Raw genomic sequence first — 25,000 nt, 5'->3', positions numbered from 1 at the left:
CGCTCAAGGGATTATAATGTATATATACTGTATCGCCCTTCATTTTAATCAAGGTGTCATGGAGGCCGATCAGACAACAGCAAGTAAGAATTTAAGAACGTTGCAAACTGCAGTAAAACGTTGTGCTTTATGACCAGCCTCGGTGGCGAATAGTAAAGATCAGACTTTGATCAGCCAAATGTTCCATCATAGTGCAGGCCTTGATGGGCCTAATGCTCCATTATAGCATAGGCCTGATGGGCCTAATGTTCCATTATAGCACAGCCTTGATGGTCCTAATGTTCAATCATAGCACAGGCCTTGATGGGCCTAATGCTCCATCATAGCACAGGCCTTGATGGGCCTAATGTTCCATTATAGCACAGGCCTTGATGGGCCTAATGCTCCATCATAGCGTAGCCCTTGTGGGCCTAATGTTCCATCATATCACAGGCCTTGATGGTCCTAATGTTCAGTCATAGCACAGGCCTTGATGGGCCTAATTAATGTTCCATCATAGCACAGGCCTTGATGGGCCTAATGGCCTCCTCCTTCGTTGCAATTCCTTTTGAAGGAACTCATATTTTATAATGAATATATTTTTGGTTTCAAGTGGATCTTTCGCAGGACTTTCATTGAAGGTGGATATCTTTAACAACCCTGACGCTTATTATTGCTTTGTTGCTGTTAAATAAAGCGAACTGGAAATGAATGAATAAAGCAAACTCCAAATCTGAGATAAAGTTTAAAGAAGTGCAGCCTATACTACGTGTTGCATTACACAAGCCGTTTGCTGTGGTTCTCCATGCTGCGGCTCTCCGAAGGACAACTTCCTGGTCACTGCATGCAGCACAAGGTTCAACAAAGGGACACCATTCATTGGTGTGTTAGATGGTCGGTCCATGAAATTATTAGGTGGTGATCCAGGCTCTCAAGCTTAACCGACGTACAATCCTTGCTTGGCGAGAGGCGATTTTGATTGAGGATGCTCCTTGGTAGAGGTGTCATGGCCTGATGGATGTATTCGTATCCATCTATTAGAAAATTCACCTCACGTTATTCATACACGCTCCAATGCACTTCACAATTGATGCTGTGGGAGGCTTCGTAAGGGTCTGTCATATGGTTTACCAAAGTGGCAACAATTCAACATCATAATACTCTCGATTAGTCAGGTGGGCTTGTGAATTTATCGTTGCAGAGCAGATAAAAGCACCGAATTTGGCATGAAACTTACTTTGGGCCTATTTATCAATTTTACTTGAGGAGCTCTCCTGAAATTTTTTAGATTTTGACCGAACACACTAAAATCATAGATGGCCGACAAATTATTCTTGCATATGACAAATTGTAGCTCATAGATCTAAATCTAAGTTGGATAGCCAAGTCACAGCACATTCTGTAGTTTGATTGATTGCCCTAAATCCTTCAGCAAATTTCTGTAGGTGACACTGTTTCACAATGTGATGGATAGTCTGATTTGGGTGACAACAGTCACATTCTGGGCTACTGTGATTTCCATTTATGGAGGTGGTGTGATGTCTGCATGGAGAGTGCGGATCCTGTTGAGCGCAGACTACTCTTTCTGGGGGAGGTTGAAACCTGGAGGCTCCTCTGTCAGATCTCTCACCAGGTATTTGTTTGCAATGTTATTGTCTGTCCAGAGATTGTGCCACTTGTCCTTTTCTCAAATCCCGCATCATTAAAAACATTTGCAGAGCCCCAGAAAGGTTTGATTGACTTGAGTCGCATATTTGGTAAATTCTGCAGGTCTTTATAGAATGGAAGCTCTGAGTAGGCTTTGTTGCGATCAAACTCTCTCAGCATTCTTGCCTTCCGGTGCACATCAGGGGTCGGATGTTAGACAGAACTGGAAGCCACTGCATGGGTGTTGTTTTCAATATACTGATGATTATCCACATCAGTGTTTTCTGGACAGTGTCGAAGTGTTTTGTGTGCCTGCTCTCTGCCCAAAGAGGAGAACGGTATTTCGCTGAACAGTACACAAGAGAAAGGTTTGCAGTGCGAAAACTGTGCACACTTGATCCCCAGATGGTGCCCGTTAGTTTCCAGATGATGTGTACCCTGGTCTTCATATTTTCTGTGACCCATTTTCGTTGTTCACGGGAATGTGAGGCTGCGATCAAGGGTTGACTCCAAGGTACCTGGGGGACGGTTCATTCTTGACTGGTTTGCCACAAAAGGAAACCAGGAGTTTGCTGTTAGCCAGTTGGTTTCTGAGATGGAAAGTGGTCACTGTGGTCTTGGTTTGGCTTGGGCAGAGGCGCAGTTGATGAAGTACTACTCCATTATCTTTAAGTCCTGGGACAGAGTGCTTTTATGATCTTCAAGGTTGATTGCTTCAGTTGCAAGATCAAGATCATCTGCACATGCAAATTTTCTGGAGGTGGTACAAGGCACGTCGCTCACATATACGTTGCAGATAATTGAAGCTAAGACAGACCATTGTGGAAGACCATCAATCAGATTCCTCATGGAGCTTGATTGCTCATCATGGAAGAAGGGACACGCTTTGTGGATTAGCAGTGGAAAAGTCTGGCAGCTTTCAGCAGAAGACCGTGTCGCCATACTGTATCATACATTGATGAAAGGTCAATTAGTGCACACCTGTCTTGAGTGCACATTGGTAGCCAGTCTCAATGTGGGTGGTATGTGCAAGTACTTGATTAACACAGTTCCTATCAGGTCTGAAGTCAGCTTGTCCCTTGGGAAGGTTGAGCTCTTCCCAGTGGAGAGAGCTTGGCCAGAAGGACATGCTGAAACAACTTGTATGTCATACATAGCAGAGATATGGGTCATTGGCTAGATTGGTCAGCAGCAGGTTCCTCTGGCTTAAGGATTCCAGTAACTTTAGCCTCTCTCTTGGCTGATGGTATGACTCCAGTTATGTGGATGTTCGTGAAAAGAGAAATCAACCAATCAAGTCTTTGAGGTCCTAAGTTCTTCAATAATTCAGAATGGATGCCATCAATTCCTGCTGATTTCCTTGCTTTGGTGGAGGAAAGGCTGGTATCAATGTTAGCCCTGGTGTATGGGGAAGAAAGCAGAATTGTAGGAGGAAATGATGAAATGGTCTTGGAGAGTTCCTTACGACTTCATGGTGACCCTCCTTAGTTGAAGCAACTTTAGAGTTGAGGAGCAGCCTAGAAACAACAGCATTAGTCAATACTTTGGGGAGTTGATGTTGAGCAGGTTAGGCAAGCTCCAAGATGCCTTTGTATCTTCCATGCGTTTCTCCTTGAATAAGTGAAATGAACTCCTCAACAATCTCCTGCCATCTTTGTTGTCTGACCATGTCCAGAGATTCAAAGAGCTCAGATACAACATCTGGATCACCAGAAGCTTCATACTGTTGGAGGAGTTGGTCAGTTTCTGGCAACCAACAAGGTGTGTAGCATTTGCGCAAACCACATGGGGTGTTGTTTTTGGCTGCATCTTTCAGGATCTTGAAGAAGCTGCTATACTTCTTCGGGACAGGGTTGAGGCTGGTGATCTGCTCCTCAATTTCTCTTGTGAAAATCTTTCAGTATGGGTTTCTGAAAATTCCTGCAGGCCTTAGGTTTGGACATTATCAAGGGAACCTCTATTGTCAGGTCAGGCCAGATCAGATCTGTGACTTGTTACAGTTATCATGAAAACATGTATTAACCTGTTCCATGGTCGGGTTGTCGGTGACTAAACCGTCTCCACCACCAGGTTTTCTGGTGAGGAGGGTGTATGATATGGACACCCAGCAGGATGAAGAACAAAACCTGTCAAAGGGCGGAAGAGCTCCTTGTGAGCCAACAGCCATCCATATCTAGTGCCCAACTGTGTCTGTGGACGTCCTGCAGTTGCGTTACTTCTTATTAGGAGGTTGGTGGCATGATTTGCACTCCAGCCACTGTAAAACCCTTCATTCTGCAAAACATTTGAGGACAAAAAAATCTGAAAACCCACTCCGTGGGAGTACCTCCTGTGCAGCTTCCCTTCACAAGGCAGATCATCGGATGACGGGATTGGGGCAAAACCTTTGGGACCCCCAATCTTTGATGATAAGAGGGAAACCACGGGGTAACATTCCTGGGTCAGATTGCAGAAGAGTGTGTCGGGGTGTTGCTGAGGTGTCGTTCACCAGATGGCGGTCTCCTTGGGTTAACCTGAGGTTTCTCCCTTCAGGTGGGTGCCTGGAATGTCCTATTCGCAAGAGAGGATCATCACCTGTCTCTGATACCATCTGAGGTCAAGCATTTGGACATCAGTATTGCAGCACTCTCTGAGGTCTGGAGACCAGATTGCGGCAACCTCATGGCGGGTGGTTACACCTACAATTGTACTGGTCGCTCTGATTGTTACCATGCCCAAGGAGTTGCTGTAGCTGTCCAATAAGCTGACTCCAATGATAATTGAGGTAACACCGGTCAACGAGCGTATTATGAGACAAAGGATTCATCACTCCTTGGGTGTCATTTCCCTCGTCTCTGTGTATGCTCTGACTAAGGCGAGTGATCTCACCGTGAAGGATGCATTCTATGCCACACTCGAGTATGTGGTTGATTACACCTACAATTGTTCTGGTCGCTCTGATGGTTACCATGCCCAAGGAGTTGCTGTAACTGTGTCCAATAAGCTGACTCCAATGATAATTGAGGTAACACCGGTCAACGAGCGTATTATGAGACAAAGGATTCATCACTCCTTGGGTGTCATTTCCCTCGTCTCTGTGTATGCTCTAACTAAGGCGAGTGATCTCACCGTGAAGGATGCATTCTATGCCACACTCGAGTATGTGGTTGATCAGTGCCCCAGGCGAGATACACTTCTAGTCTTTGGGGATTTCAATGCATCGACTGGACCTGATAGGGATGGTTATGAGACGTGTGTTGGTCTCCACTGGTCTGGAACTGTGAACCAGAATAGCACTAAGTTCCTTGACTTTGCAAGAGGTCATGGACTCAGGTTGGCTGGTTCATGGTTTCAGCGCCCACAAGCTCATCGCTGGACTTGGTATTCCAATGCTGGTGGTGTGGCAAAGGAGATTGACCATGTTCTCGTTGGTGGTCGCTGGAGGATGATCCAGAACTGCAGGGTCTATCGGAGTGCTCAGTTCCTCAATACTGAGCACCAGCTTGTTGTTGCAACTCCTAAGTTGCACCTTAAATCCAGGAGAATGGTACCATCCCATTCATGCTCCAGCCGAGGCTGGATGTTGGCATGCTCAAGGTTGAGAGGGTAGCTGAGGAGCTTCAGAGTGGAGATTTTGGGGGTCTGGGTGCTTTGGGGGGATCCTGAAGAGTTGTGGAGTGCCTTCAAGACCACCGTCCTTAATGTTGCAGGTAGATGTCTTGGAACTCACTGGAGGGCGAAGAAGAATTTTGTCTCTCAAGGCACACTGGATACCATTGACCAGAGTCACAGGGCCAGGCTGAATAGCAGAGCTGAGCTGCTCAGGGAGCTAAGGCGTAAAATTGTACGTGTACTAAGGGTAGACAAGGTGGCCTATGTGCGAGGAATCTGTGAGGGGGGGGAGCATCACCTGTGGTCAAGTGATTCTTGTCGTGCTTACAGGGAATTTGTGCACATTGCGTTGGTCCAATCCCGTCCCTCGGTGTACTTCAGTTAGAGCAGAGGGTGGTGGACTCTTGACAGAGGAGTCCGAAGTGAAGGTCCGCTGGGCCGGTTACTTTGAGCGGTTGTACCAGGCTGATCCACCAGCTGTCGAGTTGGATGGCAGGGGTGTTACAATTCCTGTTGCTGACCCTCCAATCAACTGTGGTCCACCTTCATTTGTGGAAACATAGGCTGTGGTGAAGCGGTTGAAATGGGTAAAGCTGCAGGGATCTATGGCATCCATGCTGAACTTCTCAAGGCTGGTGGAAATGCTACACTTATGTCATTGCATGCAGTTCTGTGCTGTGCCTGGAACACAGGCATCATCCCAACTGACTTGAAGAGGGGCCTTGTTGTCCCTCTCTGGAAGGGGGAAGGGTGATCACCAAGACTGCAATAACTACTGACAGGTGTCGTTGCTCTCAGTTCAGTGCTGGGCAAGGTTTTGCTCGGATAATTCTCGATAGGGTTTGCCACCATCTGCTTGAGCACCAGCATCCAGAGCAGTCAGGCTTTACATCAAAGAGGTCAACAATTGACCGTATCCTTGCTCTTCGGGTCCTCACCGAACGCAGATGAGATTTTTGGCACGGGCTGCTTGCTCCATCTGTGAATCTCTGTAAAGCATTTAATTCAGTGAATCGGGATGCCCTTTGGAGGATTCTTGGTCCTCGTGGAGTGCCACCAAAACTGATCGATCTGATGTCTGAACTATACTCTGGCCTGAGAGTGCTGTGCGATGTGGTGGTACCATCTGTGACTTATTGCCAGTTGTTACTGGAGTTCATCAGGGGTGTGTACTGGCCCCCACACTTTTCAGAACTTGTATGGACTGGATTCTGCGGAGGATTTTGGAGAGATCAAGCTGTGGTGCATCATTTGGGACTGTCAAGATCTCTGACCTTGATTTCGCAGGTGATGCAGTCATCTTTGCAGAGATTCCAGATATCCTTTTGGGGGCCCTCAAGGTGCTGAATGAGAAGTCGAAGCTGCTGGGATTATGGATTTCTTGGGTCAAAACAAAGATCCAGGCTTTCATTGACATCTTGCATGCTGCTATCCTGTCTGTACCTGTTTGTGGTGAGGATGTTGAGGTCTTGGAGAGATTCACTTACCTTGGCAGTGATATTCATGTCTCTGCTGGCTGTGAGCCAGAGGTCAACAGACCTCTGGGTCGAGCCTGGGTAGTCATGGATTCACTGGATCATGGGGTGTGGCGCTGCCAGTACTTGTGTGGGAGGATGAAAGTCTGAGTCTTCAGGTCCTTTGTGCTTCCATTCTTGCTCTCTGGATGTGAGACTTGGACTCTGACCAGGGATCTGAGATGGAGACTTAATTCCTTTGGAACCAGGTCTCTTCGGAGAATCCTTGGCTATCGCTGGTCGGACATTGTGTCCAACGAGTGGTTGCTGAGAGAGACTTAAATGAGATTTTTTTTACCTGCATCGTCTGTGAGCATCAGCTGTGGCTGTATGGACATGTGGCTCATTTTCCTGATGCTGATCCTGCTCACCAGATTCTCTCAGCGAGAGAGTCTCTTGAGTGTAGGAGGCCAATGGGCCGACCACGTACCTCGTGGTTGCAGCAAGTTGATCAGCTTCTCAAGGAGATGGAGATGGGCCAATCATCTGCCTGGGGGATGGCCAGATGCAGGCCCCTGGAGTACTGTCAGAAAGTGGACGCAGCGACGCGCTGCTCCAGCGCATGCTCCCACACCTGACCTGACCTCTATTCCAATGTGAATTAATGCTGGTCGAGGTTGGCTGTGTGTGAATTGTGGAAAGATGTTGCAATATGCGTGAAGATGGTGTCCATTACCATCCCTGAACACAAAACAGAAGTCTGGTTTGTTGTCCTTCCTCCATATATGTGAATGGAAAGTGCCTGGTCGCTTGACATCGTGCAGGAGATAGCGATCACCAACGGAGGCCCAAGCCACCAATTGTTCACTGCCTCATCATCTGTAATATATCCCCATGAGGTGTGATGGCTGTTGAAGTCACCAGCATAAACTTCAGGATGAGAAGTAATGGGTAGTGATGGAAGGGTCCACGCTACCTGAGATGGTTTGTCATACAAATTGGTGATTGTTGTGTCCCCAAATTTCACAGTGACTGTGAAGACATTATTTGCACTTTATTTTTCAAGAATATACAAATCAGTCGGGTTGTCAAAAATACCTTGTCGTGCCATACTTTGCATGATGCACAGCTGCAATAAGTTTGAAATCATAGATGCGGAGCTTCGAGGCATTGGATGTCATCCTCAGCGTGTGTCTTGAAGAACAAGAACATCAACATCAAGGTGTAGCCTGTAGCTGCTCAGTGGTTAGGGTGGTGGCTTGGGATCCTAGGGTCCTGAGTTCAAGCCCCGTCGGCCGCTGAATTAATACACCAGGGGGTTGACTCAGCCTGTCATCCTTCCGAGGTCGGCGAAATGAGCACCAGTTCCAGTGTGTGTACTGGTAGAGGGGCACTGCATCAGCGACACAGTCGCGCTTCAAGAAATGATAGCTACCCTGGCAGCTAAGCTGCCATACGACCACCACCAACATCAAGGTCTTTTTCTTGTTCTTTCTTTAACAGCCACGATTATTCCCACTTTCTTGTGGGGTTGGCCAGGGAAAGTTTTTTTGCTCAAGTCTTTCACTAACCAACTGGCCAGGCCTGATGATTGACTAAGTAGTTAGGAAAGGAATTTGGAATTTGGTCATCGTGCTGGAATTAGCTCACCTACTCTTCGCTAAGGACAAAATGAGATCGTTAACATCCACCGACTAATGTCAACAGATGGGACACCAAGTTTACCATCCATCTGAGGGACGGCACGCACATTGATGAATCACTCTGCCTGTGAAACACTGGAATGACAGTTTATAGCTGGTCGGGATTAAAACTTAGGCAAAACATCTTGGAGGCGAGTGTGCATATCTCTAGGCCATCCTGCCAGCCCGATAAAATATCACCTATTTTGTGTTATAGGAGCCATGATAAGGCCACACAGTTCCCAAAATACGGTGTGGGGTTTTGGGGTCACTGAATCTGCTTTTGGACAGAAAACTACTGATGCCCTCATGCTATCATCTACTCCTGCTTTACCCTAACAACCACCCATTTTGTGATACACTTCAAAACTGTTTATTTGTACAACCGGTTTATTGGTACATCATATGTCAACAGTTCTAATTTTCTCTCAGTATTCCAATCCAAAACATATGTAATATCCTCAGTGTCTTCGTTGGTTGTAGTAACCAGAGAGTTCATAGGGTAGAACATGATACCCCATGCAGTGTTTAAGTTTATACTTCAATTTAAATAAAATAATGATTTAAAAGATCCTTTAAAAATTCCAGAAGTTTAGCAGTATTGAAGCAGTCGTATACACCACCCTATTTTACATATTCAAGTACTGCTAAACGGAAGGCTTTTGGAAGTGACAAGAAAGCAATTTGTGCTTTCCAGTATTCAAGAATATAATTCAATTTAAATGATATAAAGATTGTAAAAGTCGTATAAATAAATAAATTCCGGAATTTACCGCTGTTTTATGGCAGTTGACACAGTGGCTATTACATTAGCTGATTTAACATGTTCCATTAGTTATTCATGCCTATTTGTGTCCATTAGGACTTCCTTAAAAACAGTAAGGTACCTGTTTTGAATGTTTTTAAATTTTGTTTGACTGCCAGACAGGCAGAATAAACAAGCTCGAATGAGCTAAGATCCTCGTCCTCTTAATGATGACGTCATAAAAACGAATATGACGTCATTGTGATGTATCAGGTTTGCGATAAATTATCTGTGCTAATGCCCGGCTTGATTCCCGCAAACAAAATTCAAACAGCTTGCCTAGTTTCGGAGATAATGGTACAGTATAGGCGATATGACGTCAACTTTTTTTCTAGGAAGAATTTCCAATATCGAAGATGGTTACTGCCTGCGCGTGGGATTTCTGCATATACATGGCAAGTTTCACGAAGATACGATGAAAACTCTGGGTTGTGAAACAAAACAAATGTCAAAAAATAGGAATGACATCATAAAAATTGATATGACATCATAGTGATGCATTATATGTGCGGTAATTCATCTCTGCTAATGCCCTGTTTGATTCCCGCAAACAGAGTTGAAAAAGCTTGCCTAGTTTTGGAGATAATTTTTTAGGCGATTTCCATTAGCGGAGATATTTTGACACCATAACTTTTTTTCTAGGAGGAATTTTCTAAATCGGAGATGGTTACTGTCTGTGCAGGGTATTTTTACATATATATGCCAAGTTTCAGGAAGTTTTGATGAAAACTGGAGGCTGTGAAACAAAAAAATAGGAATGACGTCATAAAAATTGATATGACGTCATAGTGATGTATCAAATGTGTGGTAATTCATCTCTGCTAATGCCCTGTTCGATTCCCGCAAACAGAATTCAAAAAGCTTGCCTAGTTTCCGAGATAATTTTTTAGGCAATTTCCATTAGCAGAGATATTTTGACGTCATAACTTTTTTTCTAGGAGGAATTTTTCAAAATTGGAGATCGTTACTGTCTGCGCAGGGTATTTTTACATGTATATGCCAAGTTTCAGGACGTTTCGATGAAAACTGTAGGCTGTGAAACAAACTAGTTTCGGAGATAATGGTATAAGCAATTTCCATTAGCGGAGATATTTTGACGTCATAACTTTTTTTCTAGGAGGAATTTTCAAAATCGGAGATGGTTACTGTCTGTGCAGGGTATTTTTACATATATACGCCAAGTTTCAGGAAGTTTCGATGAAAACTGTAGGCTGTGAAACAAAAAAGTCCACAAGAACAACAACGTGAGTAAGACTTAGAAATCCTCCATGAGGGTCTAAAAAAAAGATCTTACTCTTCTCTGCACATGTGTGATCGGGTCAAATTAAGAGCCAAACTACTGTAAACAGAAGGTTTGTTTTCCGATTCATGTTCAAAATGCAACATTCAATATAAATAAGTTGTTCCTCGATTAAAAGTTGATGTTTACAGACAGGACAGACGGACGGACATGAACCAATTGCTTGACCCTGCCTTTCACTTCACGTTCATGGGGTAATTACATTTGCTATTGCAAAGTGGTGAGCAGTCAAGACTGGCTTTGTCATATTTACACTTGGAACATCTCCTTTGCAGCAGCATTTGATCAACTCCCTGCATGCTCTGGTGACCTCTGGATTGTCATCCAAAATGGCACCAATGATCCTGACACCTTGGCCTAAGCAGATTCCTGTGGAGAATGAACCACTTGCTGTGTCTGTGTGATGGTTGGCTCGACTCCAGCTTGCTCCACCGCCCATTCTGCATGAGTGGCATTCTGTTCATGGATAGATTCTTTTGTCAAAAGAGTTCCTTCCTTGTCTCATTGATAGAGTTTAAAGTTTTGTCATACAGGATGACAGTCAGCATCTGAAACTTCTGGAAATTATCAGTCTACATTCAGGGCATCAAAAGGGTGACAAGCCACATAAGTGAATGTCTCTGTAACCTCTTCATAGGCCTGCCAGGCCTGCCAGACTGACTTCTTGCTCTTGCCCTTAAAAGTCGATGTGGTATCTCAGCCAGATATTGCACGAAACACTGGCAGCACTTACGATTTTGCTTCCCAGAGGCTGGTACAGAGGGCATTGATGCTGTCGAATCTGCAAATCTTGCACATTCCAAATGCCACCCAGATGTCAACCAAAGGCTGAATCACTGGTAGATTGTGGAACACATCAGAAAGGATAATGACAACATCTGTGTTGACAGTACGGACTTGGACAGTCTTCCTACCCTGCTCCAGTGCATTCAATACATGAATCACAACTCTTCTCACAGCTTCCTCATGATTGCAGTTTTGCATGGGACTCTTGGAACATATGGATACCATAGATTCAGCTGATATTATGTACACAGCAGCTTTTTCTGGTGGGCATCTGAATTCTGTAATCTTGGAGGTAAGAAAAGCAAACAGTTCTTTCTTGTTCTTTGGGTCACAGAGGAAGTCCATCCAATTTCCTTGTAGCTTTGTCTGACCCAACACCTCTCTGCACAGACCTTTCCCTCTTTTTTCCTGTATAAACTCCTTCAAACTGTCAGGAATGTAGGTGTCCAACAGAACATCCAACCTTTTGGCATCCTGCAGTTGCTTCTGCAGGTAAGGGAGAAATACCTTGTCTGCATATTCATTGAAGGTGATGATGCCATAGTTGGTAGGCAGTGGAGAATGCCAGCACTGTCCAGGACTTTCCAGTCATAATTTGTTTGAGGTGGCTCCGGTTGTCCCGGCTGTTCAAGACATTTCAGCAGTTCAGACTTTGTGCTACACAAATGGAGCTTACCAAAATCTGAGAGGGAATGTGGGAAGAACCGCATCTCATGGGCAAAGAATTCCTTCAAATCACCATCCCTGCTCTGCATGGAGATGTACAACTGCCCAAAATGTTCCACATTATTGTGAAGCACTTTATTCTTCTTCCTTTATATTGATGATTCCTTGGATTGGGGTTTACTGAAGAGGTCCAGATTATTCCTCTTGATTGGGTCATTGATAGGGCAGATGCAATCTTCCAGTACATTCTTGAGGAAGTCCTGGTACTGCTTCTTGCCTGTGTTCTCCAGGGTGCACAATGCAGATGCTCCTACCACTGATTCTTTCTCACAGTTGAGACTTTCATCAGCTTAGAATTGTGAAATAGATTTGTTCCAAGATGTCCAATGAGCTGCAAAATTGTCCGCGCTGTCATCACCCCCCCAAATAGGGTTCAGTTGGGAGTGCATCAATGTCCCAGAACTGTTGTACATTTGCCAGAAATGATGTGTAGGCATGCCTTATCATGACTTGTTCTGCAATGGGAATTCCATTTGATTGGAGATGACTTGCTGGCAAATGATGCAGTGAGCTGTTAGATATAAATACATGTCTATTAGTTATATGTAATATTTGCTACAGCTAATATTTTATATACTTGTGCCGTAATGTAACAAATCTGATTCAGTGGCCTCAATAACGCATATTTTGATACCAATTTGGCCTTCTTACGACTGATAGCACCTGAGAAAATTAGCATTTTATCATGTTTGTTGGCCATCGTCGATTTTTTTTTTTGTCTTACAGACGAAAACTTGAAAAAAGTCAAGAGGTCTCTGCTGAAATTAATCAGGAACCCTTAAGGGAGCATCATACCAAGTTTGGTACTTTTATCCACCCTGTAATGGTAATGTTTAAAAAGAATGCTGTCACCTGAATGTATAGCTGTTCTTTAGATAGAGGTTTCCTTGATATGTAAAGGGCGACATGTTGCTCAATCACCTCGTTGAACTATAAATATGGAGCTTGCCTTTAAAGATAATAAAAGAAACCACAAATCACAATTATGATGATTTCTGTCAGAGCTCAACAATATGTCAGCCATAGCTTTCTCAGTAGTTGTTATATCCATTTGGGGGTCTCATTTGGTTGTTATCTCCATTCGTGGGTTTCAGGAGGTGGGAGGAGGTTCTCCCCAAATTCAAAATCTCCACCTGATTTTTCGGTAAAGGATCATGATTCATGAACCAAACTGTGAAACTTTGTTCTCATAGCCTCGTTCCAAGGGCTCTTTTCAGAATCTTCAATGAACCTCGTTCCAAGGGCTCTCAGTCATCTTGGTCTTTCGTGTTCACCTTTATTTTTTGAAGAGATCCTTCAGACCTCATGCCATGATTCTTCCATCTTTTCTGCAAATCAATTCTTACATTTAAACCCCACTGTGAACCCCCCCCCCTCTAGGAACTAACAGCTTGGTTCCTAAAGGAGTAGGAACCCCACGAGGTTCCTCTTTTTCAATGGAGGTATTGTTGTTTTTTCAATATTTCCAATGAAGGTGTTGTTGTTTTTTTCAATATTTCCAATGGAGGTGTTGTTGTTTTTTCAATATTTCCAATGGAGGTGTTGTTGCATTGCTGTTCCATGGGAATGGCTGGACACTTCTTATTTAGCACAATGGTCTGCCATTGTTGAGTGGTCATTTTTATGCATCTCCTTTCGATCGAGTAAGTCTGCTTCTACCTGAAACTGGTTCCATTCAATTTCCACTGGTTTAGAAATACAATGAACCTTTTACACTGGCTTTAGATCACAAAATTCCATGCTTTCTCAACATCGCAATTGAGCTTCCTGGTCCATAGTAGTATATATGGTTTATGCACTTCTGAGACAGCTCTCTTGAGCTGCAATCCTTGCAATGTCACCAACTTGAAACCATCTGTGGTGCCATGGATCTTGCGGTCATGATGCTCATTCTAGAAAGAGCTTTTTTGCTCCAAGGAAGTGTATATGTCCAGCATCAGCTTCTCCTTGCTTCTCCTGGTGGTTAGCATGTGTTGATCAACGTTCAGGTGATTCAATCCATTGCTTTACCTGTTTGTCTTATTAATAAGCTTCCCCCTATTGGATAGGGGGAGGCTTATACCTGTTGTAGGGTTTGTTTACACAATTAGCTCCCACAATTTTAATGCTACCCCAGAGTTTCTTAGACCCACGGAGTACTAAACCACCATTTATGGGGTTTTTTTCTGCAAATGTCCAAGCTGTATCTTGGGTAGACTACTTCACTTCTGGGATTAAATTTTGCATCAATAATGTAAATACAAAGTATGTGGTGTTGACATATTTTTTGACCTTGACTTAATTTTTAAGATGATGAACTAATTATAGATATTTTAACTTTTTCACCATAACTCGGCGAAGGTTTATCAGATCACGATAAAATTGCCCTCACTAGGTAGCCTAGAGTAAGGCACATTTTTGCTTAATTTACATTACACCCCTCTGGGTTAAAGGTCAAGGTCAAATGGTGGTGCGAAAAAAAGTGTTTTTTTTATCAGAGCTCAAAAAAATGGAGCTCAATTTTGCCAATTTGCGGAATCTTAAAGACCGCTTGGTCTTCCAAGATCTTTTCACATCATAATAGTGTACCTGCACTGAAGCTGTGCAACTGATATTTGATTCGTGCCCTTCACCTTCTTTTTTTGGATTTTGATCTCATTAACAAAAACACTTTTTTGAGCATAAAGTAAATAATTTTCCTCCAATTTTCATGATGTTGAGTTTTATGGATATATTGTAGAAGAGGACACGTGACCTAATCTCTACCGAGATGACCTAATAAAGCCGAACCAAATGTCCGTCCGTATGTCCGTCTGTCCGTCAACAATTTTTCTTTCTGGTGTTGATGAAACTTAGTATGTGGGTAGAGGTCGATGAGTGTTGCCCAACGATATAACTTTTGTCCGGGTTCAAGGTCACGAGGTCACGTAAGTTATAAAAATCGCCATTTTCAAAACCTATCTAGTCTGCCATTCTACAAGATATTCGGCAACTGTTTTTTGATTATGATAGTAAAAAATATTATCTTGTATCTCACCAGACAGATTTTTCAATTTCCATCCCGTTTGGCCGCCACGTAACCTGGAAGATGGTCAAAAACACCTCCCGGTACAAAGAAAACTTTTTACTTCCGATCTTGATGAGATTTGGTATGTGGGTAGAGGTCGATGAGTGATACCCAACGACATATTTTTTCCCGGATTCGAGGTCAGGGTCAAGGTCACGAGGTCACGAAAGTTGTGAAAGTCGCCATTTTCAAAACCTATCTAGTCTGTCATTTTAGGAGATATCTGGCAACGGTTCATCGATTATGATAGTAAAAAACATTATAGAGATGACCGTCACCCCCACACGGGGGTAATTTTCTTAATTTACATTCTATCCCTAAATGTTGAAGGTCCAGGTCACATGGTGGTCCAAACAAAATATAGTCATCATTGGATCACGGGGAGGCTTACCCTTGGCGATCGCTTTGTGATTGCAGCTCTCTAGTTATTATTTATTTTATTGTATGCACCACAAAGCTGCGGGTAGCATCATTGGCTGGGGGGAGTGGATGTACTTTTTCGGCAGTGCCCCGTATAGGTAAAAGCAGGAATTGCTGATTTGTTTACCATGTAGGCGACACTTTGCCTATTCTTCAAGAAGGACACTGTGGGATTTTAATGTTCACCATGACCAGTGTTGGCAGACAGGATGCCCAGTTTAATGTCCATCCAAGGGACGGCACAAACATTGATGTCTCACCCTGCCTGCAAAACACCAGGATGACAGTTTATAGCTAGTTTGGGATTCAAACCCAGGCTAGATAGCTCAAAGGCGAATGCTCATACCTCTAAACTATCATCAATAATTCAACTCACTTAAGGCACAAGCGAAGGATGCAGCAACTTAAGGAAGAAATAGGGAAAAAATTAAAGGAAGAACAAAAGTAATTGCAATCATCAGCCATTGCATATTATTATTGGTCATGATCCATTTAACCATTCACAAACGTATGATATAAATAGGAAAGTAGAATGCAAGAAGAGAAACCTGGAAATACAATACCGGTAATAGTGATGAAAGAGTAAGAAAATATTCTTATAAGGAAATGAACCTTCAGAGTAATTGCAGTGGAATGAAAGGAAAAGCAGACAATGATGGGTAGTTCACCCAGATGGGAAAGGAAAAGCAGACAATGATGGGTAGTGAAGTTTCCACCATGCAGCTCTAGTGAAGTCTTCAACTCACAAAACGTCTTTCCAACACCAATGCCCGAGCTTGTTTTGCGATTACGAATACTTTTCTTCATAATAATGCCAATGAACAAGTTCAAATTCCATTGCATGTGAGGCATAGAGAAACAAATTATAGATACCAATGAAATTTCCCACTCCTCGTCAACTCTACAGTCTGTCCTCTCCTGGAATATGAGAATGTAATTTGGCATTCAAGATTTAAAGCAGATGCCGATAAGATAGGAGATTACGATGGGGGGCGACAATGCTAGCACCAGAACTCAGTCAACTCGCATATCAGGAAAGACTCAGACAACAACTGGATATGTTCTCCCTTCACTACAGGCAACGACGAGGAGACTTGATTGAAGTGTATAAGATCATCGAAGGATTCGTAGCCACAGACCCAGAGCACTAATTTGTTCCAGCAATATATCAAGCAACTGGAAGACATACTCTAAAGTTGTTTAAGGAAAGGAGTTGTATGACTCTACAAAAACTGTTTCAGTTAAAGAGTAACTGAAAAATGGAATAGCCTTCTGTAGTGGAGTGTAGTAAAAAAATAAAATGGGGTGTGGTGGTAACTGCACCATCACTTCAAATACTTAAGAGTAAGTTGGACAAACATTGGTCTTCCTCTCACCAAATCTTACCCTTTCTTCCCAACAAACATACACACCTCACAATAAATTATGTTCAAGTTATGTTCAAGTAGTTGTGACATATGCCAACCCTATAAATGGAATGATCGGAAGATTTAGCAGGACTACCTTCTACTTCCGTATAATGATGATGATGATGATGATGATGATGATGATGATGATGACAATGATGATGATAAACTTTTCTACCTGTTGTGACTAAGAAGCAACCAAGTCTTCCAATCAGCATGATCAGCATACATCATCCAATTGTACTTCTACAATCCAATTTTTATGTATAAAATCGAGGCTCATGGAAGAGCGAGGTGATGGATGGTGAAAAGGCAATTAACTGACATTGGGGGCAGTGGAACTGCAATTTGACTCAATAAATAGAAGAATGAACAAACACAGGCAAAAGAGAGAGAAAGAGAGAGAAAGAGAGAGAGAGAGACAGACAGAGACAGACAGAGACAGACAGAGACAGACAGAGACAGAGAGACAGAGACACAGAGAGACAGACAGAGACAGAGACACAGAGAGACAGACAGAGACAGAGACACAGAGAGACAGAGACAGAGACAGAGACACAGAGAGACAGAGACAGACAGAGACACAGAGAGACAGAGACAGAGACAGAGACAGAGACAGAGACACAGAGAGACAGACAGAGACAGAGACACAGAGAGACAGACAGAGACAGAGACACAGAGAGACAGACAGAGACAGAGACACAGAGAGACAGACAGAGACAGAGACACAGAGAGACAGAGACAGACAGAGACAGAGACACAGAGACACAGAGACACAGAGAGACAGAGACAGAGACACAGAGAGACAGAGACAGAGACAGAGACACAGAGAGACAGAGACAGAGACACAGAGAGACAGAGACAGAGACAGAGACACAGAGAGACAGAGACACAGAGACACAGAGAGACAGAGACACAGAGACACAGAGACAGAGACAGAGACAGAGACAGAGTCACAGAGAGACAGAGACACAGAGAGACAGAGACACAGAGAGACAGAGACACAGAGAGACAGAGACAGAGACAGAGACAGAGACAGAGACAGAGACAGAGACAGACACACAGAGAGACAGAGACAAAACAATAACCCACAAACACAGTAACCTGAAAGTAAGAAGTTTGGGATATGGCAGGTTAATTGGAGTAGAAAATATTATTGGTAGGAATGGCGGTTGACATGGAATGGTGGTGCACCACCGGCTTGAAAGGCCTGGTGTTGGTTTTATGGTTAAGGTGGCTGGCTAAAGATCCTAGGTCTTGAGTTCAAGCCCCTGTCTCTCTGTTGAATTAACACCTGGAGTTGACTCAGCCTGTCATCCTTCCGAGGTCGGCAAAATGAGTACCAGTGTGTTGGTAATGGGGGCACCACATCAGTGGTACAGCTGCACAACTAGAAATTGATGCAGCCAAGTGCCACATGCTGATACGAATAAATTAATAAACCTGCTTGAAATTCTGAAGTGGGTTTGAACATGCTCAGGAATGGAATTCCACAACGAGGAGAAAAGAAGAACAAATGAGTGGATGTGTCTTATTTATAAAGGAGACTGTCATCTGTGACCTGTTGAAGTCCTGGGAATGGAACTGATTCCTTCCTCAACCTAGTTCACTGCAATCAACCAATCATATGTGGACTCAACTGAGCATCCATTCATATCATGTGCTATGATCTATACATAGCATCGGTTCTGCCGAAGCAGTTTCTTGGCTGGAGTTATAATTTTGGATGGGTCACCACTCCGACAAAAAGTCAGGGCAGGAATATGTAATATGTTCAGTGTGCCGGTGGAAGCACACCTACTCTTCACAAAAGATGCCATGGGATCTTTAACATCCACCAACTAATACCGGAAGATGGGACGCCAGGTTTAACGGCCATCCAAGGGACGGGCACACCCATTGATGAATCACCCTTCCTGTGAAGCACCAGGATGACAGTTTATAGCTGGGTCGAGATTCAAACATAGGTTAAACAGCCAAGAGGTGAGTGTGTGTACCTCTCGGCCATCCTGCCAGCCTTGAGCATCCACTCGGTATAAATACTGATATCGCCTGCGCTGCAGCTATTGGAACTAGAACGGGCACTCAGAAGAGCGCATACCTTCGCCAACGCTACATTTTGCCCCTCTCCCCAGAAACCGTTGATTGTGAGGGTATTTAATCCCATACCACATTTGCCATCTCATATGTGTTATGATGGCTTAAAAACATTAAATTTCCTGCTGTTTGACACTGATTCAAGTACATTGTACAATTTCTGTATGAACTCCCTGACCTTTTTGGGTGTCGGTGTCAAGTCAATCTGATGACAACTGGTCACATTATAAGAAATCAAATATTACACATCACAGGATAGGGAATTGAATTCTAAACATTTTGAATCTACTTGCATGCAAATTGTATAAGAATTGACCGCGTTATGATAATAAAGGTCGTTGACCCCCCCTGACCTTTGACCCAAACCGCTAACAAAGGTAATGACGTCATTGTGTCATATCGTATATCACAAGATTGGGCATTGAATTCACAACATTTTGGCATTGGTTGCATGCAAATTGCATAAAAATTGACCGCACTATGGCAAAATGACGATTTTGACCTTTTCATGACCTCGACCTTGACCTTTGTACTCTTAATTTTGTAATTGGTATTAGAGTGTGGGGAACAGAACAGTCAACATTTTGGTGTTGGTTTCATGCAAATCGGATAAGAATTGACCGTGTTATGACTAAAACGGCACATTTTGCAATGTTGTGACCCCCCCGACCTTTGACTCCCAACCGCTAATAAGGGTTATTATGTCATTGTGTCATGTCACATATCACAAGATGGGGCATTGAATTCTGAACATTTTGGCATTAGTTGCATGCTAATTGGATACAAATTGACCGCGCCATGGTAAAAAGACGATTTTGACCTTTTCATGACCTTGACCTTTGACCCGATCGCTCCCAAAATCTAATCAAATGGTCCTCGGATAATAACCAATCATCCCACCAAATTTGCTGCGATTCAGTTCAATACTTTTGGAGTTATGCGAATAACAGGCAAACACACATATTCACAAATAAATAAATAAATAAATAAATAAACAAGCAGTCATAGACTGGTACTTACGAAATCGTCAACTTGACCTCTGATCTTGTCTAATAAAAGCTGTCTCTCGAGAAGGTAGCGACGCAAACCAGAAGTTTCTACGATGATTCTGTACCAAACCATCATAAATCGAATGTTTGACCTCACTGTGACCTTGACCTTTGACCGATTTTGACCAAAATCTAATCAGTGCTAGCCATCACCCTCCCGAATCACGTGGTGTAATTTGACATTGGTAGCTTCTTCCGTTTGCGAGTTATAATTTTTTTTGATGTTTGACCTCACTGGGATCTTGACCTTTGACAGATTTTGACCAAAATCTAATCAGCGCAAGCCATCACCCTCCTGAATCACGTGGTCTAATTTGACATTGGAAGCTTCTTCCGTTCTCGAGTTATAACTTTTTTTTGGATGTTTGACCTCACTGTGACCTTGAGCTTTGACCGATTTTGACCAAAATGTAATCAGCACTAGCCATCACCCTCCTGAATCACGTGGTGTAATTTGACATTGGTAGCTTCTTCCGTTCTCGAGTTATCGTGCATACAAACAAACAAACAAACAAACAAACAAACACACAAACAAACACACACACAAACAAACACACAAACAAACACACAGAAAAGGAACTGATCAATATACTTACGAAATCTTTAGATTTCGTAAGTAATAAATACACAGCGATTAAAACATAACCTTCGCAACAAAGTTTGCGAAGGTAATAAGGAGCGAGAAGGAAGAGGAGGCATTCGGTTAGTTCGATTTAGAGGCTTCAGTGGGAAAGACGTCACTAGCAAAGGCTAGAGTGTATATAGAGTATTCTCAGCCATACACGACTTTCAAAATGACGTCTGAATGCTAAATGAGGCTTTTTGCGCACGCGGTGTGCGTGTTTTCTCTGACTCAATTTGGCTTGACGGACACTTTCAAACTGCCGTTGCTAGCACAAGATCTGGGATTGAAATAGTCTTGTAAACAAAATTTTCAGCATTTAGATGATGAAAGAGTGGCAATTTCAAAATGGTGAACCACAATTGTTCTGTTCTTGAAAACAAATCAGGCTCGCAGAAAAATAGGATATACGAGAAATATATACGAACCTTTCACGGGCCCATATTGTCAGTAGTGTTTGCAATATGGACTGCAACATGTGAATTTTTTGTTGGAGTTGATCAGGAAGTTCTCCAACTAGTTTGTTGTGCAGAGGCACACAACTTTCTTGCAAGTGTACTTACAAAGTACTTCTGGCTTCTTTAAAAGTTTTTTATTCGTTTGATTCTGCAATCCTTAATTGAGAGGTGTCCAGGCCACCCCAATTTACTTCGTTACTCGGAGTTTATGTGTGCCCAGCAACCTGGGGTGCATTACGTCATTTTGAAAGTGCCATGTTAGTGAAAATTGTTGGACGAACAGATCAGTGATTGGCTGATCGAAATGTCCTCATGGGTATTCATCTGTCTATTTGGTATGTTGATGACTGGATAACAACAATGTTTGGTAAGATTTTAAATGAATATATTACTAGTTTTGTTGCTTGTCTTCATGCAGGCTTTTTGCAGCGCAACACAAACAGTAATTCCAATGGAGGAGATGACCATTCAGGCATGGTTGGTTCTCTAAAGAAACAACCTGGTCCAGGAAGCCCATCGGGGGAGCAAGACCAAAAGCCTGTGCGCCCAGAGCTCGACTTCAGTACTTTGTATGCTCGTGGTGCGTTTTGCACATCCACAAGCTCGCGGTCCACAGTCCTTGTGTGGATTTGCACCTCCGCACATCGTTTACACCTTTGAATGAAGCACAATATTTGTAACACTGAATTTCCTGTATAGTATGGTAATTTATTATTGCAGACATCTTAAACAGTGACCACACTGTGATGACTAATGACTATGTTGAAGAAGGGGTCCTGACATTGTAGTCCTTGTGGTCCAAACCCAAGTCCTCAACCCCCATCACTAATCTCAAGGCTTCAATCCCTTCCCCCTTTCCACATTATTATTTTGCCATTACCAACTTCACCTACTCCTACCTCCTCCTAACCTGCTTTCCTAACTTCCCAACTTCTCCTTTCGCCCCATTCACATTATCGGTAGCAACGAGATACATGTCGCGAGATCAATTATCCAAACTGCCTTCAGGTCCCAACTCACAATCTCGAGATGCATGTCCCGTGGAAATTCCGTGGAATTGCCATTCTCAAGTGATTGTGAGGAGCCTGATTGTGTTAATAAATGATTCTAAATTAATTACCTTTTCCCTGACGTGGGTATGTGTACAATGAAACAATGTTGTGATGACGATTCACAATCTCGCGAGATTCCCTCATCTTGTGATATGTGACAAAGGGACAGACAGACTGACAAGCACATTATTATACAGCTACCTGGGGCGTTCATAGGTTTTATGAACGAACAAGTTTTTTTTTTAATTTTGCAAAGTGTGAGTATATTGGTTCACGAAAAAATATTTTCATGAAAAATATAAGTGACCACTATATTCGTTATTGTTGTGTGTCTGTATGTCTGTCTGTATGTCTGTATGTCTGTCTGTCTGTCCCGAGCATAGCTCCGTGGGTTTTGTTCTGATCCTGATGAAATTTTGGTGGGAGGTTTATATTATGATCTAGTTGTGTTTTACTGAAAATGGGCGTGGCTCCGCCCATAATGGGCGGAGCCACGCCCAAAAAACATGTGTTTTTAGGGGGTAGCCGATTTCAATTTGCATCTTCTCCTTGGGCTTTTGTCGAATCTGACAGGGGTTTCGCTATTTGGTTAGCCTGCACCTGCATAGCCCCATGGAGCTCGATTTTTCATTTTCGTCCCAAGGTCAAGGTCACAAGGTCACGAACTTAGAAAATTGCGAATTGTGTTTTTAGGGGGTAGCCAATTTCAATTTGCATCTTCTCCTAGGGGGTTTGTCGAATCTAGCAGGGGTTTCGGAATTTGGTTAGCCCAATGACACCTGCATAGCCCCACGGAGCTCGATTTTTCTTTTTCGTCCCAAGGTCAAGGTCACAAGGTCACGAACTTAGAAAATTGCGATTTTGACATAAAAAATCCATCTTCTCCAAGGGGGTTGTCGAATGTGGCAGGGGTTTCGGTATTTGTTTAGCCCAATGGCACCTGCATAGCCCCACGGAGCTCGATTTTTCATTTTAGTCCCAAGGTCAAGGTCACAAGGTCATGAACTTAGAAAATTTCGAATTTTGACATAAAAATCAGACGACCGCCCAAACTTTGAGAGCTGGGATGACAATATTATTTATGCATAATCTTGAGGTCATTCCCCACCTAAAGTCTTGAAACCACTTTTCTCTATCTCGAACACCTTGCCCGTGGTGCCCCCTTCAACTTTGTTTTTACGCTGCTTTCATCAAAGTATGGATAATCCGAGGAGTGTGAAATGCCATATAGCCTATATGACGTTATATTGTTCCTGGAATGTTCCAGAGGAAGTTTTGCACCAAAGGTCATAATCCTTGACCTTTGACCTTTAAAGTTCACGAAGGTCAAATTTTCAAAGTTGTGGGAATCGAACCGGGTTTTCGACCTTCTTCGACAAACTAACTCCATTAAGCTATAGCACGTATCCTGTTTCCTTATTTTAATGTCCACAACATTGTTTTGGGACCTTTAAAGGTTATGCAAAGATCAAATTTTTTAAGTTGTTGAACGAAACCGGGTTTTCGACATTTTGCAGCTAATAACCTGTCACTCGTACCACATCATGTTGATCATTTTTATAACTTGGTCAAACATTATCACATCGTCTCATCCTTGACTTCTGAAACAATCCACATCGTCAAATACCGCTCATGAACCATCGTCGTCTTCAGACTTATATAATTATAAAATCCTTTTCTCACTTTTCTTTTGTACTTATACGTATTGAAAAATAAATGGAAACATTGGCGTTACTTGGCCGATGACACGATTATCTCGTTCATAGAACCTTTTGAATACTTCACATATTACATGTTATATGATCTCATTTTTTCCTGAAACGAGACACTTTCTGTCACCAATTATTGAAAGCACAAACGTTTTTTAAAAATTGCTGTGTCACCCTTTATCATGAAAATGATAACTTTGACTTCCACCGATATGTGTGTGCCGTCCCACATCTGATGGTACTTGTATAGACCTTCTGCCAAACAAGAATGGCGAGGAGATCACAATCGAGTTCCTCATGGAGGTTGCAGACATTCTGCTGAGCTACATCAGGAAGACATTTGACCGCTCGGGAAAAGTGTTGGATTTCCACCATCCACATCAACTACTCGACGGCATTGAGGGCTTCGGTCTAGAACTACCAGACATGCCTGAATCTCTCGAGCAGATTCTTGTAGATTGTCGCGACACACTCAAGTACGGCATAAAGACTGGTATGTTGATGCTTCATATGGATGTGTCTGAGGGTGGGTCAAAAAGTTTTCCCTTTGCAAAAGATTTCGGAGTCAAAAACATGACTCGGAAGGCACTCGGTAGAGCGCATACCTCCGCCCTATAATGCCCGATCCACGAGAACATATCTGGCCCAATACATTTTTGGTTTTTGAGCTCTCAGATATATCTTTGAGATATATATTCTCTCAATGGAGAAGAATCACTTAAGAAATTCTAGTCGTTGGACCGGGATCCGCATCTTCACCAAAATCGAATCAATTTGCCGTGGTCACAAAACCAATATGTCCACCAAGTTTCGCCCAAATCTAATGCAAGTTTTTGAGATATCGTGCTATATATTAGTTTAGCCCTATCTCTCAAGTGGTAAAGAATCACTTAAAACATGATCAGATCTGGATCCGGATACGGATCCTTACCAAAACTGAATCATTTTTTCCTTGTCACACACCTCAAATTTTCTCATACCGGAAGACCACGTGTCTCGCTGGGTTTTCTCTGGGAGTAATGTAGAATCTGTGGTTTTCTACTGCATATGTTTGCATATTTCTACTGCATATCCTTTCCCCATCCCCTTTCTACTGCAATCCTATATGTTTGTGTGACTAACCCTAACCCGAACATATTCGATGAAATATGTATGTATTTTTATATATATA

At 42.9% G+C, this 25,000-nt stretch overlaps 1 protein-coding gene across 7 annotated transcripts in view; it reads left to right on the top strand.

Moving 5' to 3' along the window:
* Positions 1 to 25,000, top strand: part of GAD1 (glutamate decarboxylase 1) — a 166,121-nt gene that overhangs the window by 8,642 nt on the left and 132,479 nt on the right. For 6 of the 7 annotated variants that reach the window (XM_085874703.1, XM_085874700.1, XM_085874698.1 and 3 more), the window contains 2 exons: positions 21,487 to 21,648; positions 24,080 to 24,322. The exons of the other annotated variant lie outside the window; for it this stretch is intronic. In XM_085874703.1, coding sequence (XP_085730829.1) covers positions 21,487 to 21,648; positions 24,080 to 24,322 — 405 coding nt within the window. The remainder of the gene's footprint in view (positions 1 to 21,486; positions 21,649 to 24,079; positions 24,323 to 25,000) is intronic. 7 annotated transcript variants of the gene reach the window in all.

The sequence above is a fragment of the Eptatretus burgeri genome, chromosome 3 (assembly GCF_056783735.1).
Source record: "Eptatretus burgeri isolate ZD-2024b chromosome 3, Ebu_testis_v1, whole genome shotgun sequence".
Taxonomy (NCBI): domain Eukaryota; kingdom Metazoa; phylum Chordata; class Myxini; order Myxiniformes; family Myxinidae; genus Eptatretus; species Eptatretus burgeri.
The sequence above is the reverse complement of the archived record's forward strand: the minus strand, read 5'-3'. Positions and strand labels throughout refer to the sequence as shown.